This window comes from Drosophila miranda (genome assembly GCF_003369915.1).
Source record: "Drosophila miranda strain MSH22 chromosome Y unlocalized genomic scaffold, D.miranda_PacBio2.1 Contig_Y1_pilon, whole genome shotgun sequence".
In the NCBI taxonomy this organism is placed as follows: domain Eukaryota; kingdom Metazoa; phylum Arthropoda; class Insecta; order Diptera; family Drosophilidae; genus Drosophila; species Drosophila miranda.
In genome coordinates, this window is record NW_022881603.1 from 604,969 (window position 1) to 617,646 (window position 12,678).

The 12,678-nt window shown below is 49.6% G+C and overlaps 1 protein-coding gene and 2 pseudogenes across 1 annotated transcript; all 3 read left to right on the forward strand.

The window, feature by feature from the left end:
- Positions 1-2,339: 2,339 nt before the first annotated feature.
- On the forward strand, positions 2,340-4,153 carry LOC117190597 (probable cytochrome P450 12a5, mitochondrial). Its single transcript, XM_033395644.1, has 4 exons — positions 2,340-2,476; positions 2,541-3,028; positions 3,089-3,536; positions 3,593-4,153. Exons 1-4 carry the CDS (start codon positions 2,405-2,407, stop codon positions 4,136-4,138), a joined length of 1,554 nt encoding a protein of 517 aa, XP_033251535.1. The 5' UTR covers positions 2,340-2,404; the 3' UTR covers positions 4,139-4,153.
- A 300-nt stretch (positions 4,154-4,453) lies between these two features.
- On the forward strand, positions 4,454-7,037 carry LOC117190117 (annotated as a pseudogene).
- Positions 7,038-7,720: 683 nt separating this feature from the next.
- On the forward strand, positions 7,721-9,563 carry LOC117190596 (annotated as a pseudogene).
- Positions 9,564-12,678: the final 3,115 nt, after the last annotated feature.

The window sequence follows — 12,678 nt, forward strand, 5'->3', positions numbered from 1 at the left end:
ATGAGACGGTGACATTGGTCAGAGGCCCGACGATGTGCCACTGATCATATGGCAGCTGAAGCTGACAAAAGCATTGAGCATCTGCGCGAGGAGCTCTCGAAACGTCGGCGGAGATCGGGGAGCTGCTGCTCCAGCAGGAGCAGCTCTGCGAAGAGCTGGGCGCACTGCCGCTCCTCTACTGGCGGACCCGCTGCCCTGCCCGATGAGATGGACGGCTTTCGCGACCATCTCGACAACCTGCGCTCTTCAGCGCGCAGTGCGCCAGACGGAGCTGGACCAGCTGCGCAAGGCCATCAAGCATGACATGAAGATGCTCGAGCTGATGCCCAGACCGATGCAGAGGATCGCCTACTGAACGATCTGAGCCACAATCTAACACCAGAGACACTAGAGCGGCTGCGGCAGATGCGCAACAGTTATGCCGAGCAGATCCAGGAGCTGCGCTCCAAAATCCATGACATGCGCGAGAAGATCTACGTGCTGTGGGATCGCCTCCAGGAGACGGACGAGAGCGCCATGCGACGAGTGCGCGAGTGCACCGAGAATACGCAGCGCACCTATGACATCCTCCATCGGAGCTGCAGCGCTGCCAGGCACTGCGCAGCCAGAACCTCAAGACGTTCATCGAGCAGCTGCGCGTCGAGATAAGCAAGTGGTGGGATCTAACGCTCAAGAGCCAGCAGGAGCACAAGCGTTTCTCCAACTACTACAATAAGTATTACAACGAAGACCTGTTGAGCTGCACGAGCTGGAGCTGGATGATCTGAAGAGCTTCTACACGTGCAACAAGGAGATTTTCGATCTGTACGAGAGCCGTGCAGAACTTTGGTCCCGCATGCAGGCTCTAGAGGCAAAGGCCAACGAGCCGAATCGTTTCAACAATAGTGCGGCCAGTTCCTTTAGGAGGAAAAGGAACGCAAGGCCATCACCTCGAAGCTGCCCAAGATTGAGCAGCAGAACATACTGGAGATGATGGCTGGCGAATGGGAGAACTATCGGCCGGCCAAGCAGAGCTCGGCCCGCAAGAAGGCCCCGCCCACCACGAGGACGGGCAGCAGCAGCAAATTGATGATGCCACCGCCGACTGCCGGTTCAACGGCCCCTCGCACGCCCCGAACTTTGAAGAACATGTCCTCAATGTCGACCTCGACAATGTCGTTGCGCAAGACCCAACAATCCAGCTGATCACTCCCAATATGACCAAGAGCACTGGAAATCTGCGCAAGCGACTGAATCCATCAGCAGCCGCCAGCTCTTCGGGTATCGGACTCCCAACGCCAAGCGCAGCCTCATGAGCTCTCTGAATTCGATACGCCCGTCGCCGTCTACCGCACAGCGGCTGGCCAACAGCCAGCTGAAGGCGTCCAAGTCGCCACTAAAGCGGGTCCGCGCCCTGGACAACACATTGCGTCGCAGCCGGGGATTGGGCAGACGCAGCATTGGCACACGCTCGAACAAGAAGCCACGCACAAAATCAGCGGTGCCGGATACAAGATCGCCCAGCGATTCCGAGTATATGACCGATGAGACCACTGAAAATGACCGCGAAGCCGGGATCTCCTATGAAGAATTGGTGCCCACGAGTCGCTCCTCAGTGCTGCCCGTCGGCGGGGCTCAGCATCAGCGCAATCGCGTGGCTGTGCCACGAATTCGCCATGTCCTCGTAAACCACAATTCGGTGGCGTCGGCCGCCAACACACCGTCAAAGCAGGCGGTCAATCAGGAGGAGAGGCCTCGATTTGGCAATCAATTGAAGCTCCCATCGCCACGTGAGAGTCGCATGTGGCCGAATCCACGATGAGATTATTGGAATTTTTATTTGCGTTTTATGTTTGATTTCATTTTTTGTACCTTTATCTGTTTATCTCTGTTTCATTTATTTTCGATGTTGGCCCAATAAAAATTAAATTACCTTCAAGAAGGACAACCGAACCAAAAAAAAAAATAACAAGATATAAAAAGCGCTAAAGATTAGCTTGTTTATATTATTATCAGGCCCAAAACTTTCGGCAGTCTACCGACCATTCCATGCCCAATAAATTAAATTTGGCCAAAAAATCTGATGCCATAATTATGGCGATTTATTTGTTTCATTTCATTGAGAGTCAGATCAATCATAACACTATATTCCTAAATATTCCGTAGAAGGTATAACATAGTCGATCAAATAGCAGTCTATATTAAAAAAATATGGCAAATGTTTACAATTATTTCTGTTTGGCATTCGCACGCTCCGCGAACGTGTTTTGGCACTCTCTCTCTCTCTCTCTTGTTCTGTTTGTGTTCTGTTATCGGTCAGCTCTTTTTGCAACAAAGCTCTCGCAGGCCTTTCAAATAGCTAGCTAATGGAATGATTTAGCAGTATAGCTCTGGCAGTGAATGAATTAAGTTCCTAACAAGCAAAATGTTGAAAGTGCGCAGCGGTCTATCTATAATTCAGGCGCAAAAAGCAGCCCTCTCTGTCAGCAGTCCGCTGGTAAATATATAGTATACATATAGATCCGATATCACAGTGATATACGTTTTTAAATCTCTTGTAGCGTTGGCAGACCACAGCAGCTGTAGCAGAGCCCAGAAATGATGCAGAGTGGCTACAAGCTCGTCCCTTTGATCAGATTCCTAGTACAACTTTTCTGTCTACTGTTCGGAATTTTATGCCTGGAGGAAAATATAGCAAACTGGACATTGTGAAATTGTTCAAAGCTTTGCAAGACGACTATGGAAACATATTATATTTACCAGGTATGATGGGAGGTACGTCATACCTGATGACTCACAATCCCAAGGACTTCGAGGTCGTCTTCCAGAACGAAGGAGTGTGGCCGCATCGGCCTGGCAGCGATACTCTTCGCTATCATCGGAAGACTCATAGAAAGGATTTCTTCCACGGAGTGGAGGGAGCTTTACCCACACAAGGAAAAACCTGGAGCGACTTTCAATCGGCTGTAAATCCTGTCCTAATGCAGCCGAAGAACGTGCGGCTTTACTATAAGAAGATGTCCCAAGTGAACCAGGAGTTTGTGCAACGGTGCGTATGACTGATAATAAATCCCTGTTTACGCTCAAGTATGTTCTCCCCCCTTCACAGTATTAAAGCACTCCGTGATATCGATACCCAGGAAGCTCCAGATGATTTCTTAAACGTTATAAATCGGTGGACCCTCGAGTCAGTCTCTGTGGTGGCTCTGGACAAGCAGTTGGGACTGCTCAAAGAGTCGGGCGACAACGACCAGGCTGTGTTACTTTTCAAGTACCTGGACGATTTTTTTGAATTAACAGCCGATCTAGAGATGAAGCCCTCCATCTGGCGTTACGTTAAAACACCCAAGCTAATGAAGCTAATGAAGTCCCTAGATGGCGTTCAAGGAATAACTTCAGCGTATGTAGACGAAGCTATAGAGCGTCTAGAGAAAGAGGCCAAGGAGGGTGTTGTCCGCCCTGAGAGCGAGCAGAGTGTACTGGAAAAGCTGCTCAAGATCGACAAAAAGGTGGCGACGGTTATGGCCATGGACATGCTAATGGCCGGAGTGGATACCGTACGTAGTCTGTTGTTCTCATACTTACCCTTATCTCATACATCCTTTTTTTCCAGACCTCAAGTACCTTTACATCGGCCTTGCTGTGCCTTGCCAAGAATCCGGAGAAGCAGGCCGTACTCCGAGAAGAGGTGATGAAGGTTCTACCCGAGAAGGACTCCGAATTCACTGAGGCATCGATGAAGAACGTTCCCTATCTACGTGCCTGCATCAAAGAGTCACAACGGATCTATCCTTTGGTCATCGGCAATGGCCGATTTCTCAATCGGGACAGCGTTTTGAGCGGATACCAAGTGCCAGCTGGTACCTGTGTGTCGATGGTTCCCCTGAGCTTGCTATCAAGCGAGGAGCACTTCCCCAAGGCTGCTGAGTTCCTGCCAGAGCGTTGGATTCGTAACGCCACAGACTCCAACGGGCAATGCCCGGCAAATGACTTGAAGCTGAAGAATCCGTTTGTGTTCTTGCCCTTCGGATTTGGACCCCGGATGTGCGTTGGAAAGCGCATCGTGGACATGGAGCTCGAGCTGGGCATCGCTCGACTCATTCGGAACTTTAGCATCGAGTTCAATCATCCACGGAGAACGCTTTCCGCTCCTCCCTGATCAATTTGCCCAACAGTAAACACATTTCTCATCCTAAATTATCTTTACAACTGGAAAACCTTGAAGGAACTTATTTGCAATATAAAGTAGGTGTTTTTTTGGCCGCACGTCAATCAGAATCAACTTGCTTTGTGCTTTGAGGCATGAGGCAAATCAAGCACACAAAATTTTCATTGTGCAATTTGTGCCAACACGAGAGGCGTCACTTATCTGTGCGGAGGCATTTTCCTTGAGCAACACATTGTGCAATCGAAATCCTGCACACATCACATAAATTCCTTCCATTCGCGAATACAAGACCCATTCCTATTGGCTATGGTTGACCCAACCTCCATCAAGGGAGAGATCCTTGAGATGACTGGCGAGCATGTGGAGCAGCTCCATTCAATGTGGTCCCTCATTTTCGAGCCGAAGTCATGCGAGGACTTTCTGCACAAACTCAAGGCGCACGCGGATAATTTCTATACGGATCTGCTGACCGAGTCGCGGGAGAAGCAGGCGGCCATCCTGGATGACATAGCCGCACTCCGAGCCGAGGCCAGCGACCTCACCCGACTCCTCCATGAGACGGTGGACATTGGTCAGAGGCCCGACGATGTGCCACTGATCATATGGCAGCTGAAGCTGGACAAAAGCATTGAGCATCTGCGCGAGGAGCTCTCGAAACGTCGGGCGGAGATCGGGGAGCTGCTTCTCCAGCAGGAGCAGCTCTGCGAAGAGCTGGGCGCACTGCCGCTCCCTCTACTGGCGGACCCGCTGCCCCTGCCCGATGAGATGGACGGCTTTCGCGACCATCTCGACAACCTGCGCTCTCAGCGCGCAGTGCGCCAGACGGAGCTGGACCAGCTGCGCAAGGCCATCAAGCATGACATGAAGATGCTCGAGCTGATGCCCCAGACCGATGCAGAGGATCGCCTACTGAACGATCTGAGCCACAATCTAACACCAGAGACACTAGAGCGGCTGCGGCAGATGCGCAACAGTTATGCCGAGCAGATCCAGGAGCTGCGTTCCAAAATCCATGACATGCGCGAGAAGATCTACGTGCTGTGGGATCCCCTCCAGGAGACGGACGAGAGCGCCATGCGACGAGTGCGCGAGTGCACCGAGAATACGCAGCGCACCTATGACATCCTCCATTCGGAGCTGCAGCGCTGCCAGGCACTGCGCAGCCAGAACCTCAAGACGTTCATCGAGCAGCTGCGCGTCGAGATAAGCAAGTGGTGGGATCTAACGCTCAAGAGCCAGCAGGAGCGCAAGCGTTTCTCCAACTACTACAATAAGTATTACAACGAAGACCTGTTGGAGCTGCACGAGCTGGAGCTGGATGATCTGAAGAGCTTCTACACGTGCAACAAGGAGATTTTCGATCTGTACGAGAGCCGTGCAGAACTTTGGTCCCGCATGCAGGCTCTAGAGGCAAAGGCCAACGAGCCGAATCGTTTCAACAATAGTGGCGGCCAGTTCCTTAAAGAGGAAAAGGAACGCAAGGCCATCACCTCGAAGCTGCCCAAGATTGAGCAGCAGATCACTGAACTGGTGCACGCCTATGAGGTGCAATCGCATGGCCCGTTTCTGGTTTATGGCGAGAACATACTGGAGCTGATGGCTGGCGAATGGGAGAACTATCGGCAGGCCAAGCAGAGCTCGGCCGCAAGAAGGCCCCGCCCACCACGAGGACAGGCAGCAGCAGCAAATTAATGATGCCACCGCCGACTGCCGGTTCAACGGCCCCTCGCACGCCCCGAACTTTGAAGAACATGTCCTCAATGTCGACCTCGACAATGTCGTTGCGCAAGACCCAACAATCCAGCTGATCACTCCCAATATGACCAAGAGCACTGGGAATCTGCACAAGCGACTGAATCCATCAGCAGCCGCCAGCTCTTCGGGGTATCGGACTCCCAACGCCAAGCGCAGCCTCATGAGCTCTCTGAATTCGATACGCCCGTCGCCGTCTACCGCACAGCGGCTGGCCAACAGCCAGCTGAAGGCGTCCAAGTCGCCACTAAAGCGGGTCCGCGTCCTGGACAACATATTGCGTCGCAGCGGGGGATTGGGCAGACGCAGCATTGGCACACGCTCGAACAAGAAGCCACGCACAAAATCAGCGGTGCCGGATACAAGATCGCCCAGCGATTCCGAGTATATGACCGATGAGACCACTGAAAATGACCGCGAAGCCGGGATCTCCTATGAAGAATTGGTGCCCACGAGTCGCTCCTCAGTGCTGCCCGTCGGCGGGCTCAGCATCAGCGCAATCGCGTGGCTGTGCCACGAATTCGCCATGTCCTCGTAAACCACAATTCGGTGGCGTCGCCGTCAAAGCAGGCGGTCAATCAGGAGGAGAGGCCTCGATTTGGCAATCAATTGAAGCTCCCATCGCCACGTGAAAGTCGCATGTGGCCGAATCCACGATGAGATTATTGGAATTTTTATTTGCGTTTTATGTTTGATTTTATTTTTTGTACCTTTATCTGTTTATCTCTGTTTCATTTATTTTCGATGTTGGCCCAATAAAAATTAAATTACCTTCAAGAAGGACAACCGAACCAAAAAAAAAATAACAATATATAAAAAAGCGCTAAAGATTAGCTTGTTTATATTATTATCAGGCCCAAAACTTTCGGCAGTCTACCGACCATTCCATGCCCAATAAATTAAATTTGGCCAAAAAATCTGATGCCATAATTATGGCGATTTATTTGTTTCATTTCATTGAGAGTCAGATCAATCATAATACTATATTCCTAGATGAATATGCAAGTCGATTTAGCCATGTCCGTCTATCCATCTTATACCTGTTTCTATTCAAACTAGTCTCTCAGTTTTGAAGCTCATTAAGTTTCATGAATACACAGATCATTCGTCGAAACAGAGCACATCGAATGACATATAAACGAAGTATCGATAGAACCTACAAATATAAACATATATAAGGAACGACAATATCAATAGCTGTCATAGAGAACGAAGTATTGATAATGGCATGGAAGAGGTAGATACCTTTGAACATGTTGAACCTACAAACATAAAAATCAATAAGGAACCACATTATATAGCTATCATATGAACGACGTTTCAGACCTACCTTTAAACATGTAAAACCTACAAACATAAACATCAATAAGGCTCTAAATTGTTGACATGGAAAGCTTACCTTTCCCAACAATTGAAGTGTTCATATCTCTTGGTAAGTGCTGTAGAACCTGTATATAATTGTTTACCAGCAAATTTCTAATCAGTTGTGCAACTGATTAGATATCATATTTGCAAGTCATCATGATACTCAAACATTTTCTAGGGAATGGTGGGGTATATTTTATTTGACTTCGTTTAAAAAATGGAAAAAAATCCTATAGAAAATTGATTTCCTTAAAAGTTACAATCATTTGTGCGTTAAACATGGCGATGGAATAGCTATTAAAATATCGATAAACTGAACTTTAATTCCTGCACATCAAAAGTAATTCCATATTACTTATATTATGATTATACGAATGATTTTTCATCTCTTTAATCAATTCCTGCAATGATTTCATTGCGTAATATTTATGCGAACTTTACCAAATCGCCTTTTCTGCGCCTCAGTTGAGTTTTTGTTGCGGACGAGTTAAGATCATAGAAAAGGCAAAAATATGTTGAAAATCCGTAGTGGAATTGCCGTAGCTCACAAGCAAGTGGCGGCCGTCTCTTTCAGTGGACAGCAGGTTAGAGGATAGAAGCTGGCAATGATTTGGTATATAAAATGCCTCAATACCGATCATTTCCAGCGCCGGCAGACCACAGCTGCTGCAGCTCTAACCCGAGACGATGCAGAGTGGCAGCAGGCGCGTCCTTCAGGCAGGTGCCTCGGGCCAATTTGATATCTCTGATTCCCAAAATGTTCATGCCAGGGGGTAAATATAAGAACAAGGACCTTGCGGAGTTGATAATGGCCATGCGCGAAGACTATGGCAGCATTCATGTTGTGCCAGGCATCATGGGAGGACCTCCCATGTTGAGTACACACAATCCCAAGGACTTCGAGGTAGTATTCCGGCACGAGGGCACGTGGCCAAATCGGCCTGGCGCCGACGCTCTTTTGTACCATCGGCAGACGCACAGAAAGGATTTCTTTCAGGGCGTCGAGGGCGTCGCACCCACCCAAGGAAAGGCGTGGGGCGACTTTCGATCGGCTGTAAATCCAGTCCTCATGCAGCCCAAGAACGCGAGGCTTTACTACAAGAAAATGTCCCAGGTCAATCAGGAATTTGTGCAGCGGTAGGCCATTCCACAAATGTGTTTCTTTAAATACTTAAAAACTGTTTTCCATTTAAAGCATTAAAGCCATCCGTGATGGCACTCTAGAGGTTACTGATAACTTCATAGACACCATCAATCGCTGGACCCTGGAGTCAGTCTCCGTCGTGGCGTTGGACAGGCAGTTGGGACTGCTGAAGGAGTCGAACAAAAGGATCGAAGCCACAAAGCTTTTCCACCTCTTGGAAGATTTCTTTAAAGTATCTGCTGATCTGGAGCTGAAGCCCTCCGCCTGGCGCATGTTCAAAACGCCCAAACTGATGAAAATTATGAACATTCTCGACACCATTCTGTACATTATATCGGCATATATTGATGAGGCGGTAGAGCGATTGGAGAAGGAAGCCAAAGAGGGTGTTGTCCGTCCTGTGAACGAGCAGAGTGTACTGGAAAAGCTGCTCAAGGTCGACAAGAAGGTGGCCACATTCATGGCCATGGACATGCTAATGGCCGGAGTTGATACCGAACGTACTCTGCAGATCACGTAATAATCAGAGATTGATATAATTCGATATTTTTTCAGACCTCTAGCACATTTACAGGGGTCATGCTCTGCCTTGCCAAGAATCCCGAAAAGCAGGCCATACTCCGAGAGGAGGTGATGAAGATACTACCCGAGAAGGACTCGGATTTCACGGAGGAATCCATGAAGAACGTTCCCTATTTGCGTGCCAGCATCAAAGAGTCGCATCGGATGTACCCGCTGGCTGTTATGAATGCCCGAGTTCTCAATCGGGATAGCGTTTTGAGCGGATACCAAGTGCCAGCTGGTACCTGTGTGTCGATGATTCCCCTGAGCTTGCTATCAAGCGAGGAGCACTTCCCCAAGGCTGCTGAGTTCCTGCCAGAACGTTGGATTCGTAACGCCACAGACTCCACCGGGCAATGCCCGGCAAATGACTTGAAGCTAAAGAATCCGTTTGTGTTCTTGCCCTTCGGATTTGGACCCCGGATGTGCGTTGGAAAGCGCATCGTGGACATGGAGCTGGAGCTGGGCATCGCCCGGCTCCTTCGGAACTTCAACATCGAGTTCAATCACTCCACGGAAAAAGCCTTCCGCAGTGAACTGATCAGCTTTCCCAACATACCGCTCAAGTTCAAGTTCACGGATTTGGCCAGCTGAGCAGTTAAAAAATTCAATATTAGACGGGTTTCTTCATCGTAGCGAATGTGTTCGATATACTCATATTCACGTTCTATTTTCCTATCCTCTATATACAATAGAATACATTTGATGTATATGCATACGAGGTTGTATATGTATGAATGTTTCCCTTTGTTTGCGGGCAGTAAACACATTTCTCATCCTAAATTATCTTTACAACTGGAAAACCTTGAAGGAACTTATTTGCAATATAAAGTAGGTGTTTTTTTGGCCGCACGTCAATCAGAATCCACTTGTTTTGTGCTTTGAGGCATGAGGCAAATCAAGCACACAAAATTTTCATTGTGGAATTTGTGCCAACACGAGAGGCGTCACTTATCTGTGCGGAGGCATTTTCCTTGAGCAACACATTGTGCAATCGAAATCCTGCACACATAACATAAATTCCTTCCATTCGCGAATACAAGACCCATTCCTATTGGCTATGGTTGACCCAACCTCCATCAAGGGAGAGATCCTTGAGATGACTGGCGATCATGTGGAGCAGCTCCATTCAATGTGGTCCCTCATGTTCGAGCCGAAGACATGCGAGGACTTTCTGCACAAACTCAAGGCGCACGCGGATAATTTCTATACGGATCTGCTGACCGAGTCGCGGGCGGCAGGCGGCCATCCTGGATGACATAGCCGCACTCCGAGCCGAGGCCAGCGACCTCACCCGACTCCTCCATGAGACGGACATTGGTCAGAGGCCCGACGATGTGCCACTGATCATATGGCAGCTGAAGCTGGACAAAAGCATTGAGCATCTGCGCGAGGAGCTCTCGAAACGTCGGGCGGAGATCGGGGAGCTGCTGCTCCAGCAGGAGCAGCTCTGCGAAGAGCTGGGCGCACTGCCGCTCCCTCTACTGGCGGACCCGATGCCCCTGCCCGATGAGATGGACGGCTTTCGCGACCATCTCTCAGCGCGCAGTGCGCCAGACGGAGCTGGACCAGCTGCGCAAGGCCATCAAGCATGACATGAAGATGCTCGAGCTGATGCCCCAGACCGATGCAGAGGATCGCCTACTGAACGATCTGAGCCACAATCTAACACCAGAGACACTAGAGCGGCTGCGGCAGATGCGCAACAGTTATGCCGAGCAGATCCAGGAGCTGCGCTCCAAAATCCATGACATGCGCGAGAAGATCTACGTGCTGTGGGATCGCCTCCAGGAGACGGACGAGAGCGCCATGCGACGAGTGCGCGAGTGCACCGAGAATACGCAGCGCACCTATGACATCCTCCATTCGGAGCTGCAGCGCTGCCAGGCACTGCGCAGCCAGAACCTCAAGACGTTCATCGAGCAGCTGCGCGTCGAGATAAGCAAGTGGTGGGATCTAACGCTCAAGAGCCAGCAGGAGCGCAAGCGTTTCTCCAACTACTACAATAAGTATTACAACGAAGACCTGTTGGAGCTGCACGAGCTGGAGCTGGATGATCTGAAGAGCTTCTACATGTGCAACAAGGAGATTTTCGATCTGTACGAGAGCCGTGCAGAACTTTGGTCCCGCATGCAGGCTCTAGAGGCAAAGGCCAACGAGCCGAATCGTTTCAGCAATCGTGGCGGCCAGTTCCTTAAAGAGGAAAAGGAACGCAAGGCCATCACCTCGAAGCTGCCCAAGATTGAGCAGCAGATCACTGAACTGGTGCACGCCTATGAGGTGCAATCGCATGGCCCGTTTCTGGTTTATGGCGAGAACATACTGGAGCTGATTGCTGGCGAATGGGAAAACTATCGGCAGGCCAAGCAGAGCTCGGCCCGCAAGAAGGCCCCGCCCACCACGAGGCCGGGCAGCAGCAGCAAATTGATGATGCCACCGCCGACTGCCGGTTTAACGGCCCCTCGCACGCCCCGAACTTTGAAGACCATGTCCTCAATGTCGACCTCGACAAAGTCGTTGCGCAAGACCCCAACAATCCAGCTGATCACTCCCAATATGACCAAGAGCACTGGGAATCTGCACAAGCGACTGAATCCATCAGCAGCCGCCAGCTCTTCGGGGTATCGGACTCCCAACGCCAAGCGCAGCCTCATGAGCTCTCTGAATTCGATACGCCCGTCGCCGTCTACCGCACAGCGGCTGGCCAACAGCCAGCTGAAGGCGTCCAAGTCGCCACTAAAGCGGGTCCGCGTCCTGGACAACATATTGCGTCGCAGCGGGGATTGGGCAGACGCAGCATTGGCACACGCTCGAACAAGAAGCCACGCACAAAATCAGCGGTGCCGGATACAAGATCGCCCAGCGATTCCGGGATCTCCTATGAAGAATTGGTGCCCACGAGTCGCTCCTCAGTGCTGCCCGTCGGCGGGGCTCAGCATCAGCGCAATCGCGTGGCTGTGCCACGAATTCGCCATGTCCTCGTAAACCACAATTCGGTGGCGTCGGCCGCCAACACACCATCAAAGCAGGCGGTCAATCAGGAGGAGAGGCCTCGATTTGGCAATCAATTGAAGCTCCCATCGCCACGTGAAAGTCGCATGTGGCCGAATCCACGATGAGATTATTGGAATTTTTATTTGCGTTTTATGTTTGATTTCATTTTTTGTACCTTTATCTGTTTATCTCTGTTTCATTTATTTTCGATGTTGGCCCAATAAAAATTAAATTACATTCAAGAAGGACAACCGAACCAAAAAAAAAAATAACAAGATATAAAAAAGCGCTAAAGATTAGCTTGTTTATATTATTATCAGGCCCAAAACTTTCGGCAGTCTACCGACCATTCCATGCCCAATAAATTAAATTTGGCCAAAAAATCTGATGCCATAATTATGGCGATTTATTTGTTTCATTTCATTGAGAGTCAGATCAATCATAATACTATATTCCTAAATATTCCGAAGAAGGTATAACATAGTCGATCAAATAGCAGTCTATATTAAAAAAATATGGCAAATGTTTACAATTATTTCTGTTTGGCATTCGCACGCTCCCGCGAACGTGTTTTGGCACTCTCTCTCTCTCTCTCTTGTTCTGTTTGTGCTCTGTTATTGGTCAGCTCTTTTTGCAACAAAGCTCTCGCAGGCCTTTCAAATAGCTAGCTTATGGAATGATTTAGCAGTATAGCTCTGGCAGTGAATGGATTAAG